The 19116-nt window shown below is 37.8% G+C and overlaps 1 protein-coding gene across 2 annotated transcripts in view; it reads left to right on the top strand.

The window, feature by feature from the left end:
* The window catches only part of FLT3 (fms related receptor tyrosine kinase 3), an 82346-nt gene that overhangs the window by 23535 nt on the left and 39695 nt on the right, over positions 1-19116 (top strand). For both annotated transcript variants that reach the window (XM_069079668.1, XM_069079667.1), the window contains exons 6-9: positions 11116-11240; positions 11988-12127; positions 12234-12387; positions 13382-13550. In XM_069079668.1, coding sequence (XP_068935769.1) covers positions 11116-11240; positions 11988-12127; positions 12234-12387; positions 13382-13550 — 588 coding nt within the window. The remainder of the gene's footprint in view (positions 1-11115; positions 11241-11987; positions 12128-12233; positions 12388-13381; positions 13551-19116) is intronic.

Here is a 19116-nt window from a genome sequence, read left to right as displayed (position 1 = left end):
TTAGAGGCCATTTTATCTAATTCCCTAAGTTTATAGTGAGGAAACTAAGGTGTACAGAATGTGACTTGCCCAGGGTCACACATCTAGTAAGCATTAGAGATGAGATTTGAACCTAGATCTTCCTTACTTCAAATCCAACATTCTATCCACTATGCCACATGTATCAGTCGATAAGCCTTTATTTAGAGAAGCACATAATTATTGTCTTCAGATATGTGAAAGGCTGGAATGTAAAATCACAGATCTAAGAATGTGAGTTGGAAAAGTCTTCAATAGTCACCTACTCCAGCCTGTATTGAATTTGACAACATCCCCATCAAGTGTTTGTCCAACTTTTATTTGAAGACCTGTAGCAAAGAGCACTGAACTATATATCTCCTAGGGCAGCTCTTTCCGCTTTTGGACAGTTCAAATGCTTAGGAAGTTTCTCCTGACCTGAAGCCTAACTCTGTTCTTTCTACCTTCTACTCATTGTTCTGAGTTCTGTCTTCTGTAGACAAGTGGAAAAAGTTCAATCCCTCTTCCATGTATCAGCCTTTCAACACAGCTCCCATGCTCCTTCTAAGTCAAAGGTAAACATTCCTAGTTACTTAGACTGAGTCTTTAATGGCACGGTTTCCAGTCTCCTCGGTATTCTGAGTCTACTCAAAAATCATTTCATTTTGTCGATGATGTTCTTAAAAATATGGTGCTGTGCGTGGATCTCAATATTTTAGATGTGGTCTGGCCAGGCTATTACTACCTTCTAGAATCATATTTGGCAATATGATTCTCTTAAACATTTGAAGATTATGTTAGGGTTTTTTTATTTTGGCTATCATATTACTGTGGATCCATATTTGACTTGCAATCCATTAACACTTTAAAATCTTTTTTATAGGAACATATTGTCTAATCATGCCCTTCCCATCTTACACCTAAGAAGTTTATTTTTTCACCCAAGCATAAGACTTTATAGTTACTTCTTTTAAATTTAATCTTACTTGATTCAGATCTGCGTTCAGATCTGTTAAGACATTTATGAATCCTGACTCTCTTATCCATCATACTCCCAACTTTTTATCATTCGAAAATTTGATGTTTGTCACCTTGGTTTTCATTTGAGTCACTGATATGTTAAATAGAATGTGATCTAGCACAGATCTCTGAGGCCTCCTTCTAAACTGACATCATATCATTAACGACTATTCTATGGGTATAGCAATTTGACTAGATTTGAATCCATCTATCTGTCCTATGGAGAAACACATGTCCTATAGAGCATTTCTCTATATTTTTCTTCAAAAATGAAAATGCAAAATTCTAGGTAAGCTCTATCACAATCCCCTCATCTATCCATCTATCAAATTTGGCAAAACATAAAATGAGGTTAGTGTGGAGTGATCTCTTCTTAATGAATTCAGGCTGCCTTTTGGTGATCACGGCTTCTTCTTATATCTACTCACTAACCAGTCCTGGTTGAGAACTTTTTCAGGTTTCAAAACCAACCTTGTTGTTTTATAGTTTTCAGACTCCATTCTCTTCCTCCCTTCTGATATTGGAACACCATATATAGCTTTGTAGGGCTCTTCTGTTCTCTATGATCTTTCAAAGATGCTGGCTCATCTATCACACTTCCTAGTTCTCCCAGTACCTGGAGGCTGACTTGGTCCACACCTGGTGACCTGAACTTACTGAAGACAGCAAGATGTTCTTTTATTATTTCTGTACTTGCCTGGTATTTCACCTCCTTACAAACCATTTTCATTTTCCTTTCCTATCAAAGAAAGATTGATTAGTTTTGTTCTGTGCAGCTCTGAAGGTTAAAACTGGGCCTCAGAGATAGAAATTAGAAAGAGATATATACTCAATATAACTTTTTGACAGGATGGGTGATTTCATCAATTTGGGAAGCTCTTGGGGAGGAATTCTCATTACCTATGTGATTTGTGCTTATGCTGTACCTTATGGTCATAAAGTTGAATGAAAGCATTGAGAGGTCATTTGATTTGCCCAGGCTCATATAAGGAATTGAACCTAGATATTCCTGATTCTGAGGCTAGCTCTGTATTGATTGCACCACACTGTCTCTCATTATGAGAAGAATATATTCGCTCCCAAATTACTCCTGAGTAGAATGGTCTGTATTATGAGGTAGAGAGGTTTCCTTTTCTTGAAGGATTCAAACAGAGACTGGATGAAAATCTTTCATAAAGATTTGTTAGCAAGCTAACAAATTGATGGATATATTTGGTACTAAGAATGATGTCCTGGGGCAGCTAGGTATTGCAGTGAATAAAGCACCACCTCTGGAGTGAGGAGGACCTGAGTTCAAATTTGACCTCAGACACTTGACACTTACTAGCTGTGTGACCTTGGGCAAGTCACTTAACCCCAATTGCCTTCTCTATAATATAAAGAAGATTTGGGTATGAACTAGATGACTTTTAAGATCTTTTTCACCTCTAAGATGTGATGATTCTAGGCTTCTATGGCACCTCACTCTATTCTCTAAATATTTTTATCACCCTAGACCCTATCAAAGCTTAAATGTCCTCTGCCAATTTCTCAGGCCTTATCATATAAGCTTGGTATGATGATAAGCTAATTCATAATTTTCTGTTAATTGGTGGTTATTACCACAATCACTAACTAATGTAGGATTTTCAGGAAGATTGAGGGGGGAAATATTTTTAAGTGAGGTCCTCTTAAACCCCTTAAATCATGCTTTGCACCCAAGTTTTAAAGTGAGTCCTTGTAATGTAATGCCAAAAGAAGGCAACTTCCCAGGTTCAAAATACCAGCATAGGTGCTCTCTATTTTATTCAGTAACAAACCCAGAACAGAGAAGATCAAAACATGACATCATTCAAAATACAGCATTTACTAAGTGTGATTAAATAATCTCCAAGGCCTGGCCTACCCCACCCCAGGACTTTCCAATCATTCAATCAATTACAAAGTCTCTGTTCCAAATACTTCTCCACCCCTAGGCTATACCTTAATTAAGTCCACCACAAAGCCCCTCTTCTCAAATGGAGATTAGTTTCCAAACATAAGTAAAATACATTCATTTGCTCAACCATAGAACACAAAAAGGTCAAAAGTTCCCCACCCCTGGATCACAATTGAATCTACCCCAGAGTTACATCAAGTTTAAACACAGCACTTAATACCCAAATTGAGGTCTTTTCTTCATCTTGACACGAGGCAAGTTCTCAGCAATCTTAGTTCCTGGGGAGACAAGGCTTAGCAAGGCCATAAGATACATTGCCAGTCCCTTCATGAATTTATCCTCTGTCTGTAGAACAGTCCTAGAACCCCTGAACACATTAGCAAAGCCCTCTCCCAGGATTTCTGTAAACATACAACAAGAAAATCCTTCTTCAGGGCTTCTGAACCAACAGAAAGGCTCCCAGACCCCTGCAACAACAGCACTGTCCTTCACCAGTGGACAGTATTCATTCTGTCTGCCGGACAGTCTCCAGACCCCTGCAACAACAGTACTGTCCCTCACCAGTGGACAGTATTCACTCTCAGTACTGTCCCTCACCAGTGGACAGTATTCACTCTCTGTCTGCAGGACAGTCTCAGGCCTTCTTAACCAAATGCCAGGTTCCAGGACTTCTTCAACAGGACAGTCTTTCACCAGTGGACAAATCTGGCAAAATAACATCAAAACAGACAAAGTACCAGCAAAACAGCCATGTCTCCTCAGTCCTTGGCAGCTCAGGGGGCAGGTCTCAAAAGTCCAGGGCAATTCAAAGCGGCCACCAGCAATCTCTTAGTCTCTCTCTCTCCACGAGGTGCTGCTTCCAAAAAGAACTTCCGCCCCTCTCTTGTCTCTCCAAATCTACATCACCAGCTCCTCCCACTTCAGGACTTTCTTTTCACATCAACAAGCCCATCCCACAGGTGGGATTAACAAATTCTGGGTTTTAATACAATCAATTTGAAAACCAAGCCAATACAGGGGAATCTTTAATTGCCATTACTATCACAGTCCTGAACCTATTTTTACAACATTTTTTCCATATATAAATGTAGGATTTTAAGATGAAAAACTTTTAGGACACAGAAGCTAATTCCTTGAATGCCTGGTTTGATAAAAAGATGTGATTTTGGGCTATAATTTCCTTATTTAAGAATGATATTTTTAAAAAAAATAACAGAGGAATAAATTACCTTTTTAATCAGTGAGATTTGTATATAGCCAATATGAATTATGGCAAATTGAGAGCTAATTTTAATTCAGTGAATATTTATTAAGAGTCTATGATGGGCAAAATATCATGTTAGGTACTGAGACAAAAAAATAAGAAAACATAGCACCTTCCCTCAAGGAACTTATATTCTCTTGGAGTAGTGAAGTCTGAAATGATGGAATTTTGCTGTCCATACTTTTGCTCTGAGAATCATCACCTAGAATTAAGGGGCAGCTGAAGTCAGGGCTAGGATATGGATTGTAGAAGGCATCAATCAACTTTTTTCATTCCTTAGCAAGCTAACAAATTGATGGATATATTTGATACTAAGAATGATGTCCTGGGGCAGCTAGGTATTGCAGTGAATAAAGCACCACCTCTGGAGTGAGGAGGACCTGAGTTCAAATGTGACCTCAGACACTTGATACTTACTAGCTGTGTGACCTTAGGCAAGTCACTTAACCTCAATTGCCTTGTCTTTTCTCCTCCAAAAAAAAGAATTATGTCCTATGCCAGCTAATGAAAATTTGTATCAGGGAATATGGTTTGTGCTAGTGGAAAAGTCAAGTGATTTACAGTTGAGACCTCTGGAAAAAAAATATATGTGAACTTCATGGGGGATGACAGAGTGGACACAAGATAGGGAATAAGTTCTTTTAGCTTCTGGCAACAAAAACTATCAAGGACCCAAGAAGTAAAATAAAGACTATATAGAGAAAAATAAAAATATATCTACCAAAAAGACTAATGAAAAGGACCCATTAACTGTCCCTACTACTGTCACCACATTCTCTGACAACCTTCAGATGGAGGGGCATGAAGGAAGGAAGTGGCTTCCAGTGCCCCAGAACTGAATGGGGAGGAGGAAAAAGGACAGGGTCTCCTGTGAGGTATTTATTCCTTTTGGACCTGAGTATAAAAGATAGTTCAGGAGAAGGCACATGACCTCCCTCTGCACCTGCTGCAGCTGCTATGGGCTCTACTCATTCTCTTACTCCCCCAGGACCAGGGGTGGGAAGAGATGTAGGAGGAGCCTGGAGCCACCACAACTGCCGCTTCTACCACTAGGTTTTCCCTGGAGGCCTGGGCTGAAGGTTTGAACAGGAAGAGAGAGTTGAGCTTCCATTATTGCTCTAGGGTTAATAATGGGGAGGGAACATGGAGTTATCACAGCTATGACCACTACCTCTCCTATCCTTCTTCCCCTCTCTAACTGCTGAGGGAGCAGGAGAAGAAAAGAAAATGGGAAGGAAGGAGTGGGAGGAGGTCACAGGGGAAAGACTGCAGAAGTCCTGAAGTGACAGTGGTCAACATCTGGCAGCTGTTCATTCCTTCTTCCCTGTTTCCAATGGGATAAGAGAAGAAAATGTAATATAGCTTCCCTTCCTACTACTACCACTGCTGAAATGGGAAAAATAGTATCATCTTAAATCTAGGGTCATGAGGGTGTCAATACATTAATGAAAAGCGTCAATTAAAATAATAAGCTGGGGGTGGGAGTGAGGAGCTGCTATTTCCAAATTTTCCCTTTACTATAATTACTAAATAACCTCCCCTTCTTTGAAGTTTACACTATCAAAAATTTCCACTCAATCCCATTATCTCTGTTGTCCACTCCCCATGTCATTCTTGCTCCTTTTTCAAGATCAGCCTGTGGGGCACTGTCTTCCTCTTCTCACCAACTCATTTTACAGTAGGGACCTTTATTCTAATTGAAGTTGATGCTCGTTCAACATGTTCGCCCCCACAACCTCCCAGTTTCTCAGATTCCTTAAACCCCATGTCCTTCTCCTTCACTCCACCTCAGCTACACACAGAGATAATGATTGCACACCACCTCACAATTACCCATGTACTCATTTTCTTCATATCCCCAGCACTCAAAAAAATTACTATATTCCTGGCACATAGTAAGGGGTTAATAAATGTTTGTTGACTGATAGATTGATTGATTTCTTTGTACCCTCAAATTCAAATCTTAATTATTAAAATAGATAAAATAAGATATTTTATACCAAATTAATATCTTTAGTCATACAATGTATGACTAAATACCACAGAATCGACACTTTCAAATCGTGGTGTTGGGGAAGACTTTTTCGATTTCCTAGGACAGTAAGAAGGTCAAATCAGTCAATACTTAAATAAATTAATTCAGACTATTAATTGGAAGATTGAATATTGAAGCTTATGCTTTAATACTTTGACCACATAATGAGAAAACAGGATTCATTGGAAAAGACCCTGATGTTGGCAAAGATTAAAGGCAAAAAGAAAAGGGGGTGGCAGTGGATGGGATAGATAGATAGTGTCATGGGAGCAATGAACATGAGCATGGACAGATTTCATTAGATAGTGGAGGACAGAAGGATATGGTGTGCTGTGGTCCATTGGGGTCAAGGAGAGTCGGCACAACTGAATGACTGAATGACAACAAAAGTGCATAGGATTTTACTGAGAGTATCATAGTAGATTACAACAATCTCTGTCTTTGGACTCACAAAACTGGTATACAGGATATATAATTTCAATGTAGATATTATTGATTTTCTTTTAAGGTGAGCCTTTCTTAAATTTTATGCACAAAGTATAGGTATTCAATAGTATACTATATCTCGTACAATCAAATTGTACAGAATCCAGGAGCATAGTGTTCAGAGTATTCAGTCACTGAAGTGTTATCTCTGAATATAATTGATGAAAACTATCTCTTTCATGTATTGCCAGCAATATCAGTGATTCATGGTGAGGCCATAGTTACAGATCAGTATGTGCCAGTTGGAAAAGATAGAATGCAAATGAGAGCCCTGGCCAACTTTACTCTGTTAAAGCTTCTGGTGACTGTCCTACCTGCAATGAAAACACAAAAGTTTGTTTTTATCACAGTCTTAAAGACTTTTTTTTTCCAAAATGAAGTGTCTCTTGCTCATATTTTGAAACCACAACATTTGACAGTATTTGACTGAATCCAAACTTCAATCCCCTTAATAAAAGAATTTGTTCCATAAAACTTGGACTTGGTCAAAAGGCCACACTCAAGGACCTAGAAGGTCACATGTGGCCTCAAGGTCACAGGTTCCCCACCTAAAGTATGGAATGTGGAAAGAGGAATAATGTATGATGCCGGGAAGATCAACTGGGGCCAGGTATGAGGAACTTTAAATGAAAACACATGAGAAACATGTTGCATTGATTATGACAAAATTATATAGATAACCATTAAGTTAGTCCTTCAATATATATGTATTTGATATGCCTACAAATGGTGCATACTGTGGGCTCAGATTTAAATCAGAGCGGGAGATTAGGTTGGCTCTTGTTTGGAAAATTGCTTAGTGCTCTCAAATCAATGAAAGACCAACTTTCAAACATCATTATTCTTCCAGTCAGTCAGGTAGGTGGCAGAGTGAATAACTGGGCTTGAAGTCAGGATGGCCTGAGTTCAGATTGACTTCAGATATTCACTAGCAGTGTAACTCTGGGCAAGTCACTTAGCTTCTGTTTGCTTCAGTTTCCACAACTGTAAAAAGGGGATAATAACAGCCCCTGTTTCAACAGAGTTGCTTTAAGGATCACTGAGATAATATTTTTAAAGCATTTAACATAGCCAGTGCCCGCAGCATAGTAGGCACATTACAAATGTTTATTCCCTTTCCTCTCTTGTCTTTGGCCATGGATGATGGAATGTTACTATCTCAAAAAAAATTCCAAATTGCAGGTGAACCAGAGGGCAATCAATCAGGCAACAAGCATTTATTAAGCAGCTGCTATGTGTTAAGCACTATGCTAAATGCTAGAGATATTTTAAAAAAAAAGAAAAGAAAAGAATAGAACCACAAGGTTCTGCTTTCAAGGAACTCACAGTGTAAGGGATTAGAAAGAGAGATAGTTGGTGTAAATAGAGATATTACCAAGGATGACTTGCACATGGGAACTGGCATAAAAGACATCACATAAGGACATGTATGAGCAGAAGTGGAGGTGAATTGGTCATGTAGGGAGCGAGAAGGATAACAGCCCAGGTGCTGGTTCTCCAGACCAATCAGGTATTGGTTCTTCTAAAATATGAAAGAATCAGAGTAAAACCTGTAGCACTTTGGAAAGTGTTTATAGAATTAATAATTCAACAAGCATTTATTAAATGTTTACTATATGCCAGGTACTGTAAGTGCTGGGGATACAAATATAAGTAAAAAGAAAGACAATTTCTGCCCCCAAGAAGTTTACATTCTTTTTTTTTTTTTTTTGCTTTTTGGAGGGCAGTTGGTGTTAAGTGACTTGCCCAAAGTCACACGGCTAGTAAGTGTGTCAAGTGTCTGAGTCCAGATTTGAACTCAGGTTCTCCTGACTCCAGGGCTGGTGCTCTATTCACTATGCCACCTAGCTGCCCCAAAGAAGCTTACATTCTAATGGAGGAAGACAACATATAAAAGGAGGGGAGGGAGCATAGTAGAGAAACAGGAATGGAGCCCAGAGAGGAATGAATACATGGATAATTGGGCTCTTTAATTAAAATGGAGGTTTTGAGAGAACCAAATATTCAGGGGAAGGGGCCAAAGGAACAGAGAGAACTTCCAGGGTGAGAGGAAAGCTCTGGCATGATATCAAAAGTGTAGAGAGTCAAGAATGGAGCCCAGAGAGGAATGAATACTTGGTTAACCTGGCCACTTTACTTAAAATGGTTCTTCCCAGAACCAACCAGCAAGACAAAGGGATCTGTAGGGGAGAAATAAACTTCTGGAGAAAGGGGGCTACAGGGCAGAGTAAATTTCCAGGGTAACGATACTACTCACAATGGAGAAAGTCTGGAGAGTCAAGAGTGGAGCCCAGAGAGGAAGGCTATGGAAAAGAATTTTACAGGATGAGAAGGCATAGAGGGTTTTCAGTCTGCAAGGGGGATACTCACAGCAAATCCATCTAATACCTAAGTAACCTGGGAAAAGTGGTAAAATTGGTTGAAAACTTATTTGTGTCTTAAAAGCATGAGACTAGATCCAAAAATCATACATCCTGAAAACTTAAATATTGTGTTTAAAAGCAAAAGGATATTAAAAAAATCAGGAAGCCAGTGGGTGGGCAGGGGCAAATTCACATTACTAGTAGAGGTTTGCAGAATGATCCCCTTAAGTAAAGCAAGAACTTTCTGCACTTCAGTGATATTCAGAGGATTTTTAGGAAGAGAAGAAGCTGTCACATATGCTCTCAAGGTCCTCACAAGGCCTTGAAGGGCCGACTTTTATATGTACTACTTAGTTTTACATCACTGGCATGCAAATTAAATAAAACATCAGTGAATAAATTTACAAGTTGGCAGACATGAGTAAATTTATGCAATTTTAAAAGTTATTTTAAATACAACTAATAAAATATTTTGGGATGTCAAGACTTTTCCGTAATATTGGGTAATCTCTGTTGAAATGATGGTTAACAAATTTTTTTTTATTTCATTAAATCTTTGATTTGGGATAGAACAATACTTATCCGTAGAAAAAATGATTGCTAAATTTTAATATAGTGATTATTAGAATTTTAATGTGTAAGTTTTAGTTGTGTAAATAGCAGTTTAAATTTACATTGCAGTATTTGGCACAGTTTCAGAATTAATTTAACAGTAATTATGTCAATATTGAACTCCATATTTTGGATATATTGATTATGGGAGATGAATTGTCATGTGTATCCATTTTTTGAAGTGTAATAAAGTTTAAGGATTCAAATTTTAAAAATAAAATCAAGAAGCCCTAAGAGAATTTATTAACAACAATACAATAGAAAAGATCCTTACCAATAGTTAGGGAAGAGCTTCATGTTGATGGAACAATAAATTCTCAATAAAAATAGTGTAACTCTTTAGCCCTGCCATTATCTATAGTTAAGAATACAAAGTTCAATAGATAGATAGACATGTCAGCTTCTGCAAGAGAAATAAAAACAAATTTGGATTTGAGATAAATGTGGATGACAATAAGTGGAGAAAGAGAAGAGTTTTAACTTTGATTTAGAAATTAAAAAATATAAGAAAAGGAAAGAAGTTGGTGATCCTTGAAGGAAAACTCTGACTTTAATACAAAGGGGACCAAGCCACAGGTGTTATACTGCTTTGGCTAATTAGTTTTAGTGAAGTAGTTATAATAGAACTAATTAAAGAAAGGTGAGCTAAATTTCATTCCTTCTAGACAACAAATCAAAAATTAAAATTACAGAAACCAAATTAGATTTAACAGATGATTATTAAATATGAATGGTCTAAATTACCATATTAAAAAGCAAAGCTTTATTAAACCCAAATCCATCAATTCATTGCTTGTTAGAAAATTCTTGAGAAAGATTAAAATTAAAAGATTGGTCTAAAGGATGTAAACCTTCAAACATGTGTGACATTTGTAGTTGTCATATTTACCATTTTTGAAAGTAGAAGGTGCAGTAATAATTCTTCTCCCTTTCTTCCTTTTCCCTTTATTTTATAGATGCATATTTGATAACTTGGGTAATGAGTGGGTACTTATGCAAAAAAAAAAAAAAGGAATGTGAACTTCTTTCTATTATATACTACCTAGTGTTGTTCCAAATTGCTGAGATTAGTAAGAATGATACCTCAATCATTCATAAACTTTGTGTTAAATTTCGTGCTGTTTTTAAGGAGATCTTCCTTACATATGAGACGTTCAAACAGAGACTGGATGATTACTGGTCAGAGAAGTTGCAGAGAAAAATTCCTGTTTAGTTATTGGTTGGACCTGATGACTTTTGAAATATCTCCAAGTGCTAAAAATCTGTGATTCCTTTGATCTTTATTTTACTCTTTCATATCATGGAGTAAATATTTAATTTTCTCCTTTACTTAAATACTCAGTTGAATTTTTAAAATAGATTTATATATATACATATATTTTATAGATTCAGGCAAATGTTATTTGTTTTTTAATTGCAGCTGCAAAAAAAGTCAAGATGTCTCTAGAAAGAAGGAAAAGGTACTTCGTGAATTATTTGGAACAGACATATGGTGCTGTGCAAAAAATGACTTGGGCGAGAAATGCACAAAGCTGTTTACACTAGGTAACACTTTCATGTACAGTGTGCTGAATTGATTATTACTGGACATGACCATTGCTTAGGAAATAATCTAGGTCAAGACCAACATGACATTGCTAAATGAGCTTCAGAATTACAATAGTTACCTTTATCTTCTCAAAAGTAAATGCTGATATTAATACATTGTTTTAGGGGTTGTGTTCGCCTAGGACCAGCCTTGTTAGGTAAAGAGAAGCTCTTCACCAAGTTGACCACTAGGTGAATATTTTTTTTTTTTTGTCTAAGGCGACCCATGAAATTGATAAAGAACACATTAGAAATATTGTAAATGCTTCCTTCATAATGGGGATACCCACAAGTCTTGGGAATAACCAATTATTTCTTGTTTAGAGGCAGTAGCATGACCTAGTGAATAAAGAGCTGGTCTCAGAGTCAAGACAACCTGAATTCAAGTCCTAGCCCTGACACATACTTACTGTGTGATTCTAGGCAAGGGGCTTAACCTCTCAGCATACCACAGACATCTCTAATACAATGAGTGGTAGAACAGTTGCTCAGTTGATACCTGAATTGGTTGAGGCAATTTTCTCACTGGGAATTCCCAGTGAGAAATTTGCTACACCTGTGAAATCACAGGTTTAGACCAAAAAGAATGTGTGAGAGATGGTTGAAATTTGATGTCAGATAGTCCTTTGAAAAGTTCCAAATGTGGATGGTGAGGAGAAATCTTTCCTTCTTCCCTTGCTTACTTCTGATATTTTCATTTCCCAGACCTAAATCAAAACCCGGAATCAACTCTACCACAACTATTCATTAAAGAGGGGGAACCCTTGTTGATAAGATGCAAAGCCGTTTATATGAATTATGAATTCAGACTTTCCTGGAAATTTGAAAACAGGACATTAAAAGAGGTAATAAATCAAGCTCATATAAGTCAAGCCCATGACAAAATAAGTGCAATGCCAGTCACTTTGATTGAAAAACACTAAATGCCAACCTTGTTTGATTAAAATCTAGGGCAGCCACTTTCAGATGAGTGCCTATTCAGCCAACAGGACTATGATTCGAATTTTATTTGCTTTTGTGGAATCAGTAGGAAGAAGCAATACTGGGCATTATACTTGTGCTTCATCAAAGCATCCCAGCCAATCAGCTTTGGTTACCGTCTTAGGTAAGCCATGTTTATAGCATTAGGTTGTGTTCTTTTTTAGCTGGGTGTGGTATTTTGAGTGTGTTTACAAAAGTCACAGAGAATCCTCGGTTCACCTTGATGGCAGCTTCACAGAAGCAGCAATACTAGAGGGATTGGTTCAATTGTCTGCAGTGCCCCACTTAGCTAGTGTAGGGCCATAGTTAGACACAAGTTTGTTAGAACTAGAACATTCCTTTGTGCTCCTCTGGTTACCACAAATTAGGGTAGTCTGGGGGGAATGTTGAAAAGAATTATTGACAAGAAGAATGAGCATTACCCAGAGTATAAAGGAAGGGCGGAAGAGAGGAGAGCAGTAAGAAGCAGAGGAAAGAGCTGTCCCAGGGATTCAGGACAAGGAAAACACATACCAGTTGGAGAAATTCTTCTACTCCCTACCACATTGGTTTTGTGGTGCTTGTGGAGCCTCTTAATGCTTTATTTTGAAGGATTTCAAGTTAGAGTACAACTTTGAACTGTAATGAAAATGCAAACAAATATGGTAGTTTCCTTATTGCTGATAAGGAAGAGCTTCAATAATTAGTAATTTTTAAAAATTGCTGGTTAGATTTGCCCTTTCCTTGGTTCTTCAATTCAACCCACATTTAATACATGCCTACCATGCATATCAGCCTCTGGGAGTACAAAAACAAACAAACAAAACAGTCTTTTCCCTCAAGGAGCTTATATTTTACTGTTCAACTAATCCAGATAATCAGTGAGTTTGTATCTGTTAGTGGAAGATGAAGGGAGACAGTTTCCTTAGGTTATAGATTTGTAATTGTGGATCAGGAATGAGATATATTAGAAAAATATGTGCCACTTTGGATTAGCATATGCCAAGACTGCCCTCCTAGGAATCCTTTTGCTCTCAAATTATGAACAAAAATATAGATTTACCAGTCCCAACATGTTTTTGTGTGGTTTTCTTAACCATATAAATTAAAGAAATACATGTGCTTTTTTTTTTAAACAGAAAAGGGATTTATAAATGCTTCCAATTCAAGTGAAGATTATGAGATTGGTGAAGATGACAAATTTTGCTTCTCAGTACAGCTTAAAGCATATCCACAAGTCACATGCACATGGACCTTTTCCCAAGAGTCAGTTCCTTGTAAACAAAGTAGTCTCGAGGATGGATTCAGGTGAGATTGTAAACTAATTGCTGTTATAATGTGCATCATAATTCTTTTTCCTTGGTGGCTTTAATCTGTGTCCTGCTTAGCAAAGTGAATTCAATTTTGACGCTTTTTTTTTAATTCATTACAAATTGAAGACTAAAAGTTAAAACACCTAAAATGGATAATAAGAAACCCATTACAGTCATGTAAGCATTCTAACAGCATAAGACACTCCATTAAAACAAAGATCCTTAGTTTGGGTAGATTTCTTTTGCATAATCGGAATCACAAAACTTCTATATCTTATTGGAGGGGCATATGCTATGATCTCTCTTTTAAGCCCAAACATTCTATGATTCTTCCATTGTACTGGTCAGAAACTCAAACTTGTGTTTGGTTTTCGTTTAAATCATGCATCTTTTATTTTTTCACTTTTTGGACGGCAGTTAGGGTTAAGTGACTTGCCCAAAGTCACATGGCTAGTAAGTGTGTCAAGTGTCTGAGGTCACATTTGAACTCAGGTCCTCCTGATTCCAGGACTGGTGCTTTATTCACTGTGACACCTAAATACCCCTATCATGCATCTTTTAAACTCCCATGGCAACCATATTTATTTCTCTTCATGTATTAATATGAACAAAGGGAAACCAGGCAGCATAATATGCCTTGGGAGGTTGCATGCAACCCAGTGCTATGAGGGTTTTGAGATTCCTGTGTGGCAGCTCTGGTCTAGAACATTTTGAGAGAACTGAGGAAGTAAAACTCCTAAAACAGGAAAATATAAGTGGGGAACATTACATTTAGGTGTGCTAAAATAAGTTTCAAACCATGAAACAAAGTTTTCAAATTATTCAGAAGTAAGAGCAAATGCAGAAGCTAGTTGAGTCTGCAGAGTTCTACAACTACATTCTGACTTAATCACCAGGACATCTGATTCCTTCTTCTCCCTTACACTTTCCTGAACTACCTATGTTACCTCTGCTTCATGAGTGTCTAGCTATGGTTTTGTGGTATAAAGTGAGGTGCTGAATGACAGTGATGCTAATGCAAATGATATTTTGGTGTAGATCTAGGGTGACTTGAACCCTTTGAAAATGGTTCTCTGTTTAAAATGTTGAATATAGGGGTGGCTAGGTGGCACAGTGAATAGAGCACCAGCCCTGGAGTCAGGAGGACCTGGGATCAGATCTGGCCTCAGACACTTAATACATAAAATAGCCGTATGACCTTGGGCAAGTCACTTAACCCCAATTGCCCTCCAAAAAGCAAAAAATAAAATAAAATGTTGAATATACTATCCTTCAAACACAGAGGTGATGCTGGTTCCCTTTTCATGGAGTATGTTCCTTGCATTGTTTTTTGTCATAGCAGTGATAAATTTACATTATCTTCCCAAAGTCTCTCTTCTGGGTTTCCTGTGACAAAAGTTCATTTGCAAGACAGAAAGGCATGCAGTACATGCTAAGTGAACCCAGTGATGCTCACAATTCAAATGGGGATTATACCCTGACAATAAGCACCATTCCCTAAAGCAGAAGAAAGCAGACCTTCCTTTGAAAGTTATATGACCTCCCTCTCTTTATTAGAGATCTGAAGGACTAACAGTGTGGAATATTGCCTATACCATCAGACATGTTCAACATATAGGTTTAGCTTTTGCTGAACTGTGTTTTTTTAATCTCTATTTTCAAATCTTTATTACAAGGAAAGGCTCACTGGGGTTGAAAGGAGGGATATTTTCAGAAATGAAAATACAAAAGTCATCAGTTAAAAAGGTTTTTTAAAGGAGATTTTTTTTTTAAAGCAATCAGGGTTAAGTAACTTGCTCAAGGTTACACGGCCAGTTATTTCTGGGTGTGGTGCTAAGTATCTGAGCCCGGATTTGATCCCCAGGTCATCCCAACACTGGAGCCGGTGCTCTTACTTGCTGAGCCACCTGGCCACCCCTAAACAATTGGGGTTAAGTAACTTGCTCAAGATTACATGGCCAGGTGTTTCTGGGTGGGTGCTAAGTGTCTGAGCCCGGATTTGATCCCCAAGTCATCCTGACACTGGAGCCAGTGCTCTTACTTGCTGTGCTACCTGCCCACCCCTAAAGGAGATTTTTAAAAGATTTTTTAAAAAGTCTCCCTCCTGATGCCTGGGTGAGAGTTACTGTGTCTGACAGGGGAGAGGTATTACAGGGCTGATTCTTCAGAACAAGAGACATGGCTGTTGTTAGGATCAGGTATAGTAGTAATGACCGGTTGGAAGGCCCTCTTTGGTACATATACCTGTAGCAGCAAGCACCCCGGTGCCCCAGGGTTTGCCGCCACCACAGGTTCTTGGATCTGCTTTGTTAAAGGAAAGCAACTCAAAATGGGTTAACAAGCTTACTTTAATCAGTCAGACCATATATCGTTTACCTTTTTCAGGGGAAATAGGTCAGCACCCCGAACTTCAAAGTATACAGGCAGAATTATCAAGACAGAAACAGATAAAGTAGACAGCTTTCCAAACTGTCCAGCCATTACATCCATACCCAATCAACATCTGGGTTTTTCAAAGCCGGGGGGGCCCTGGACAACGGCTTCCCAGAATACAGAAAAAATCACACAACAATACCATAAGTTGGTAACCTCTTCTCTGACCAGTGTAACTGACTGGCATGTGTGTGTGTGTACATGTGTATGTGCACGTAGAACACAATGGGAATGCTATTCCTTCTTTTCTTTGTACATGGGTCAGGTGAGGTGATCCCTGTGCAAAAGACCAGGGGCTGCTTCTTACTACATGCATATGATGTGGGCAAATCATTTCACTTCTCCTGACCTTTGCTTCTTTATCTGTAAAATGAAAGGGTTGAGCTGGATGTTCTTGATCCTTCATATAAATCAGCATCTATCATGCTGCCCTTTGTGTGGGCTGACAATGGTGGAGAACTGCTCTAAATAATTCTGTAATAAAATGTTGTTTTCACCAATTGAAGTATTTTTCACTGATGGCCAAGAGGGCATAGATAAAAAGTTGATGTTGTTGATTTGTGACTAGGAAACCTATTCATCTCTCAGAAATTTGGCTCTTTACAAACATGTAAAATTTAGGGGATGCCATGACATTTTTCAAAACTATCACTAAGCTCTTTCCATGCTCTCCTGTTTCTCAAACTATCTTCTTATTTGATGTCCAACCTTGATTTTTTTTTTAACATGCTCTGGATAGCTTGCTCGTTTTCCTTGTTTGGGGAAAAATGCAAGATTACTCTAGTATCATAATTCCATCTGTTAAATTATGGAGTTTGAAAATTACCTTAATAGTGGTCCAGAGTAACAGTGTCATATACCACGTCATCAGAAAGGGAACTCTATTTAGGTATGGCATTTATAACCACAAGCAATAGGCAGTTGACTTCCATGCTGTAGCAACTTCCCTCTTCTTCTTCCCTGAAATATAATCAAGAACTGTGCAAAAAATCTGCAGCAGATATAACTTGGAAAATAACATTAAAAATACTATCCTCAAGCTCTATATCTCATCTAACCCAGAAAAGGAAGGCAGTGTGACCTAGGGGAATGGAAGTCAAGAGACTTGAACCTGAGGCTTGGTTCTACTAATATCACTCAGTCAATGAGCATTTACCAAGTGCTTACAAAGTTCCAGACTGTGTGATAGGTACTGGAGAAAGAATACCTTCCCTCAAAGGGCTTACATTCTATCTGGAGAGAAAATGTGTACATAGATAAGTATATACAATATAAATATAAGGTATTTCAGGACAGAGAGACATTAACATTGGGGGTGGGAATTAGGAAATATTTCATATAGAAGGTGATGCTTGAACTAATTTTTGAAGGAAAATCAGGATTCCAAGAGGCAGAGGTAAGGAGGGAAGGCATTTTAGACTGGTGTTTCAGCAGGACACTAACTTTGATCTTGGACAAGTCACTTCTCTAAGCCAATTTCCTAATTTGCAAAAGGAGGGAATTGAATTACATGATCTCTAAGGGTCTTTTGAACTTTTAATTTTAAACAGCTCTATAAAAATATTCTAATTTCTAGAATTCTAGAGTTAGCACATATCTTTGTGCAGTGCCTGGCATATAGGAGATACTCAACATAGACTTCAGCAAGATGATATTCAGGGTCATAGAGGAGTAAGCCATAGGGATGTAATTACATGCTGGCTTCCTAATCTTCTGGTGATGTGCAAAAATCTTCATTCTAGTGTGTTATTAGTTCTGTTATCGGAGAAGCTTTGTTTCTCCATTACTCAGTGTAAGAACCTTTCTAATCTGATTGGACTTCAATAATAAATCATCTTTAAAATTGCCTTTGGTATTATGACAGTTAAATATCTCATTACTATTTAACTACACCAGAGCTTTCGACAGCTTCCTTACTTTCATAGATTCACTTCTCTGATTCTACCAGTTATTTCCTCAAAATATCATACTGAAGTTAATTAAACCTAACCTTCCTTTGAAAAATCACTCTGCTTGCACTTGATTAAATTATCACTTTCTAGAAGTATTTGTATTCTGTTACTAATCAAATAAATGCTTGTTGAATCAATGTGTGATGAATGGCATTTCAAAGATTTGGACGTTCATTCTTTTAGTTTTTAAAATTTGTGAGGTCTGTACACTTCATCAGGAGCATGAAAGTTAGTTAAGTTCATCTCTGATTCATGACTCAAAATGATTTAGAATAATGTTGCAATTTAATCATTTCTCAAACTGTATCACTTGGGTCTTGACTAATCCTCAGATTTTGCTGTTCCTTGAATGATTTTCATTTCATAGGCATCCTAGATCTAGATCAGGAAGGGATTTCAGAGGTCATCTAGTCTGATCATTTCCTTTTACACGTGAGGAAACTGAGGACCAGGGTCATAAAGTGACTTGCCTAAGATGTCAAATAGGTTCAGCCATTTTTTTTTAGTTGTGTCCAACTCTTCATGACCCCACTTGGGGTTTTCTTGGCAAAGATACTGGAGTGGTTTTCCATTTCCTTCTCCAGCCCATTTTATAGATGAGGAAAAAACAGAGTTAAGTGATTTGCCCAGGATCACACGACTAGTAAATGTTTGAGGTCGGATTTGAACTCAGGAAGGTGAGTCTTCCTGACTCCAGGTCTGCTACTCTAGCTACTCCACCACTTAGCCATATAGGTAGTAAGCATTGAACCCAGTTCCTGTGAATGTAGAGCCTCTTTCCAGTGTACATTGATGCCTAAATTACTTCAGTCCCTTAAAACTGATAAACATATGAATTGAATGCTGATGGGTAAAAATCTGTATAGTAAAGGCATAGGACAGACATAAACAGACACAATCTTTCTCAACTTCAGAGAACTGATGAGGGGACAGGCATGGAATGGATAATTATATAATTACAGAAATATGTTAAAGGTGCATTAGAGATTGTTAATGGGTCAGAGAGAATTTGCTTTTATGGCTTAATACAGAAAGGTTTTCTGGAAGAGATAAGCTTCAAGCTACTAGTTAAAGGAGAAAAAATATTATATGGTGGGGGTTGTGAAATACTAGGAGAACCCCAAGAAGAGCTTCCTTGATCATAACCTCTTCTCACTCTGCTGCCATCCCAGAGAC

The sequence above is a fragment of the Petaurus breviceps genome, unplaced genomic scaffold (genome assembly GCF_028583685.1).
Source record: "Petaurus breviceps papuanus isolate PSGF00001 unplaced genomic scaffold, PetGlider_PUasm1.0 91133, whole genome shotgun sequence".
Classification (NCBI taxonomy): Eukaryota; Metazoa; Chordata; class Mammalia; order Diprotodontia; family Petauridae; genus Petaurus; species Petaurus breviceps.
This window is presented reverse-complemented; position numbering and strand designations above follow the sequence as displayed.